This window comes from Branchiostoma floridae, chromosome 5, assembly GCF_000003815.2.
Source record: "Branchiostoma floridae strain S238N-H82 chromosome 5, Bfl_VNyyK, whole genome shotgun sequence".
Lineage (NCBI taxonomy): Eukaryota > Metazoa > Chordata > Leptocardii > Amphioxiformes > Branchiostomatidae > Branchiostoma > Branchiostoma floridae.
In genome coordinates this window covers 11,687,868-11,693,154 of record NC_049983.1, presented here as the reverse complement: position 1 = coordinate 11,693,154, position 5,287 = coordinate 11,687,868, and the positions used below count along the sequence as shown (strand labels likewise).

Below are 5,287 nucleotides of genomic sequence, written 5' to 3'. Positions count from 1 at the left end.
CGATATCAGACTAGCTAGCAGGTATTACTCTTGCAAAGTTGAACCACGTATCAAAACTACGTTTTCTTCAGGAAGTTTCCGGACCGGACTGCGTGTTCCGCGAGACTCTAGAGGAGAATGGGTACAACACGTACTCGTCCACAAACACCCTGTCAGACTCAGGCTCCACGGAACAGAGATGGTACGTGGCCCTCGGGAGGCGAGGTCTCCCCAGAAGGTTCAACATAACCGTAGACACATCAGGGCCCGACCTTGACCCGGGACAACCTCTCGCGCAAAGGTACCGCCGCCGTCGTTATCCTCCAAGATCCGCCCAATTTCTACTCCGAGAAGTCACGTATCGAATAGAAACTCAGTAATGATATCCAACGCGGCATTGCATCTTGACTTGTGTCATCTTAGATAACAAGACTTTTTTTTAGTAATTATCATAATATACGAGTAATTCTATGTCTTCGATGTTACATGCAAATGATATATGTACAGATTTTGATGGTACTGAATTATGATATCGTTTTATACTTCTGGCCACTTCTATCTGATTTTTGAATCTATTGGATAATCAGGTGTTTTAGGATAGAAAAGTGTAGTAACTTTAATATATTCTAAAATATTCAATTTCAGGCTATGTACTACATAATGTGACGCGGCATATGATTTGTATATATTGTGTGTAGAATAGTAATATTTATGCAGCGTTCTTAAGATTTTAAGAACTTATATGCCTCCACATTATCTAACTTATTTCATAGGAAGTAGGAAATGTTGCGATTGTACGTATTACTGGTATTATTCCTGGTTGAGCTAAGTGTAATGACAAACTTTACCGCTAGGTGTGACTGTCAGTCTGGCCTTTCAGACTCATGCGTTGGTTTCGACTAGATAACATGCACCAATGAGTTTTAACCTCCTTGCATGCACTAAAAAATAACGCCTGGTACTTGTAAATAATCATTTTGAGTAATAAATGAATGTATCAAACTCAAACTGGTAACTCTACTTTACATTACGCACGGTTATATACGATGGTTTGATTTTATTTAAACTTTCAAACATTGAAGAATTGCATCCTGCTGAAGACACACATAGTTAACTTAACTGCGCTTTTTAACACAATACAAGCGAAGAACAGAGATAGATGGAGGAAGCTGGTGTGGATGGGACTCATGGTGAAGCTAGTGAGGAACAATACAATTAATACAGACAACAACAAGTAATCTCCAAGCAGATCCTACGGTAGCATAAGACAGTATCAAAAGCTGCCAGAGGAGTGAAGCCGGCTTAGGAGTGTGTTTCGCTACCGAGGTAACATGTCTATAATGCGTTACCGTAACTGTCCTCATAATTATAACTGTCAGGAACAAACAACTGATGCTATGGAATGTATTAAGAAACAAACAAGCAGCAAATGAACACCCTTTGTACCAACCAGTCGTGGGCGTGTGCTCATGTGACATGCATCATTGATTTTTAATGGAGCGATAAGAAAAGCGAATTGATTATTATCGGTGGGATTCAATCATCATTGAGAATTTTGATGCCTCCTGGAGTTTGAAGGATAGTATCAAAGCTAACATGGATGACTTCACCCCTTTTAACGGCTTGTCTATCCAACCGTTTGATAAGACCAAGGGGATTTGCAACCTCCTTGATAATATTAGACTTGAGAGAATCTTGAGACATGTGAGATGATCACCAGTTCATCAAAAGTTGACATTTCCCATAGCCCTTTGCGAGATACCGGAAGTAAGTGGGGGCAAAGCACGTCCAGAGATGTTGTTAGTGCAGTAACGTAGTAGTTATCCTGATTAGTGACAGTCGACTGGCCGTTCTGGTTCAGCACACCGGCTACACCCATTGACGTGGATTCTTCTGACCTTTCTGACGTGGCTGATTCAGTAAATCTGTGCTCGGTTACCTACAGCGACAACGTTACAAGTATGAACGTTCTTACAAGGCCAGGCGTGTGTTCGTCTCGACAAGGAAGTTGAACAGAACATGACTATGGTATCCAATGGCCTTGCTCGAAACAAGATGTGTTAGCGGGCACCTCTGGTCTACATTTAAGATAAGGAAATATCAGCAAGTTGATAGATAACCAGGTGAGTTGAATTGGTACGCAACATAATTTTTAGTGGGACTCATGCATTCACTCCTTTCTGCTTGGGGAGGGGGGCGTCAAACAACTTTCAATCAAAGCGAATGTTCAGTGCTACTTGCCGATTTCATCTCATGTCTAAAGAATCCTTTCCTTTGCTTGTCGGTATATGATAGCCATATGATATTAGCTATAGCAACTTTGCCGACTTACAGCTTGAATCCATTATTTATCAAACGTTGAGATCATATTTTTGAAAGTCAAATGTTTGCCACTGTAAGGCGACCATATCACCACCCCATGTAGGACAACTCTTGATACCCTATAAGTATAAAACTGGGTGTTGCCATAGGCCATAGTTGGCAGCCATTTTATGCAGCTAATCAGTCTCGTTAAAACTTAAAGCAGCATGCATCAAAGATACCACACAGCCACACCTTCTGTTGTAGGTGGGCAAATGTTTGGTCAGGACTTACAGGCGATTATGTCCACAGCTTGCCACAAAATCCTCTTTCACATTTATTGGCAATGTCCCAACACTTCCTTATGTCTCAGAATGTCCTTGGTCTCGGCTATTCATCCCAAACTGCCTGAGATGTTAATTCAAGGAAGGCAATCACAGATTCCACCTTGTTGCCCATACTTTTAACCCATACTACAAATTGGCCTGCAGACTAGAATAGTAGCATCAATGCTATGGCTGTGGTGTATACTTACAGTATAGTTGGGAATCACCAAAACTCTTGAGACACAGAAACACAGAAACAAACACACAGTCACACACACACAAACACACACACACACACACACACACACAAGCAGACACACATTACATACATACAAGCAGACCCATAAGCAGACACACACACAAGCCAAGCCAACAACTTTGGGTGCGGTAGTCATGTCTTGGCCTAGTTTGCCCTGCTTTAAAATGTGTTCCTGTTTCTGAGTACAGTAATTATACGTCAGCCTGAGGCCTAGTAGCTTCTGTAGCTGGATAGCTCAGCTGCTATATGACCTTTGAATATGAGTACAGCTCAGCCATTTAAGTATTTACTCTGGTACATTGGCTAGCAACCTTTGTGCACTGATAAAAGTGTTTATTATTTTACCATAAAACTTTCATAAGATTGTAAATCATAGCACTGAAACAAAGCTAGTTGCCCGGTGCTGAGACGAAAGCTGCTTAGTTCTACTTCTAGCTCTGTTGGCAATGCTCAGAACAAATCGTGGGAGCCAGCAGTAGCTAGTGTCAGGTTCAACCCTGGACCTTAACATAAAATGTGTGGTTTTTGCAATTTGTTCATTTAACATGCCAGATGTGGTTGGTAGTGACTTCTAGTAGGTTATAATACTTTTATGTGAATTGGCTAGTTTAGATTTACAACAATACAAGCTCGTTTCACACTGTTCGCAGCGGCAACTTGAAATTGGCCAAGCTGCTTTCAGTTAACTTACAGTGGGCTGTAGTTGTACATTTTCCAAAGTCAGGTAATGCTTCGCAGAATTACTGCCATCCGGTTTAGATTTACTGTATATCTTGCTCATTATACCTTCCCTTGCACCAACCACTAAACCAACTTAGTCTGACCCATGGCCAGTCAGTGGTATCCTATCTGCATCAGCCTGTGGGATGTACTACTACTAGTAATATGTTACAGAGTCTTGGTATAAATCCTACTGTGTTCTGAGAAAGGACTTGTGTTTCTGTACAGACTCTGTCAGATACCACCGTCCTTTGTGAACCAGTTTCTCAGACACTCTGTGTTGGAAAGGCTTTGTGAGATCGGTGTGCCAGATTCGTGTGTGGTAGATGTGCTATACTCAGCATAACACTCATGACAATGTCAAGGACTAACACTGGTAGTGACATTGAATTTGACCGTACTAGTATGTCAACTTTCAAGTCACCACATCAGTGCAGGTATTGAGTATTCATTCATTACTGTTACTTCTTTCTTTTATCTGTACTGTACTTCATTCCTGTTGCATTGCCAAACTACCTACCTACCTTGTCAGACTACAGTTATGATTTAAACCCTGATTATTCTTCATACCTTATAAATAGATACAATGTATATATGACGATTTGTCTGATGTACTTCATGTAGGAGTTAATCTGTCTTTGTCACCCAAAGACCTCTGTACAACTATATATCTAAACAATGCTCTTCTAAATATTTTTTCCAGGCATAACCACACAGTATTAACCATGCTGTTAAGAAGATTGTTGGGAAGAAGATGGAAGTTGGTCCTGGCTGGAGGAATCATCATCATCGTCATTCTACTGATTGGTGCCGACATCTTCGGCGACCGAGATGGCAAGAGCACCATTTTTAAACGTGACGCCATCGCACTGAATTTCCCCCACCTCCGAGGGTATAGTATTTCTATTCCTTATTTATTTATACAGTAAGATGGCATAAGTTAAACTTTATAATACTCAGTTTCAATACTCAAGGTTTCTTTCTGACAGCCTTGATGAACCGGTACAAAACCTGTTTTTCTTATTGGATTGGTCCAGAAAAAATGGCCTGAAAAAATTCCATGGACCGATATTGGACCAGGTATTGGAAAATGAAGAGAACTTGTGAAAAGACGATACTCAAAACAATGGTCCATTTCGCAACAAAGAAATCTGTTTTGCAGAGTATTCGACTCAACTGGCGTTTTGAAATCCTACAGGGCTAACTCCCTCTGTACTATTAACTGTAAAACTTTGTAGAAATGGCTATAGACTCTGCTCTTCTTCGCTCTTGTTATTTTTCTTGACCGGTAAGCCAGCTTCAGGTCCAAACCTGGACCTGATCCTCTGGACCTGAACTGGACCTGGACCTGAATTTTCTGTACCGGTACCCACCCGTACCTGATATGTTGTAACTGTTAGCTTTGGTATAAGAAGCATATTTAGAAAAATAAAAGTCTAATTCCAAGGTACAGTACTTACCAATATACCCACATGTATGTCTTGTTAATGAACATGCTGTTATTTCAATGCTGTATGAGAAATCCTGGAGTGATTTCAAAACATTTTCTTGATGGATTAAACAGGGATGGTAGAGACCTTGCTAAGGACTCCAGTGTAGGGCTCCCTACAGATTGCTTCCAGAAAGCAATGTACTGTGACCCAATCAGGGTGAGACAGGCTGGCCTTGAATCTTGATCAAAGCTTTAACTTGTGGCCAGCCT

At 40.9% G+C, this 5,287-nt stretch overlaps 2 protein-coding genes across 2 annotated transcripts in view; both read left to right on the top strand.

The window, feature by feature from the left end:
- LOC118415257 (fibroblast growth factor 9-like) overlaps positions 1 to 840 on the top strand; it is a 2,803-nt gene extending 1,963 nt beyond the window's left edge. Inside the window, exon 3 of the mRNA XM_035819711.1 lies at positions 72 to 840. Within this exon, the coding sequence (XP_035675604.1) occupies positions 72 to 359 (288 nt within the window). The 3' untranslated portion in view covers positions 360 to 840. The remainder of the gene's footprint in view (positions 1 to 71) is intronic.
- A 1,071-nt stretch (positions 841 to 1,911) lies between these two features.
- The window catches only part of LOC118415285 (alpha-N-acetylgalactosaminide alpha-2,6-sialyltransferase 2-like), a gene marked incomplete at its 5' end in the record, with an annotated part of 9,345 nt that continues 5,969 nt past the window's right edge, over positions 1,912 to 5,287 (top strand). Inside the window, 2 exon segments of the mRNA XM_035819774.1 lie at positions 1,912 to 2,102; positions 4,289 to 4,477. Of these exon segments, the coding sequence (XP_035675667.1) occupies positions 4,311 to 4,477 (167 nt within the window).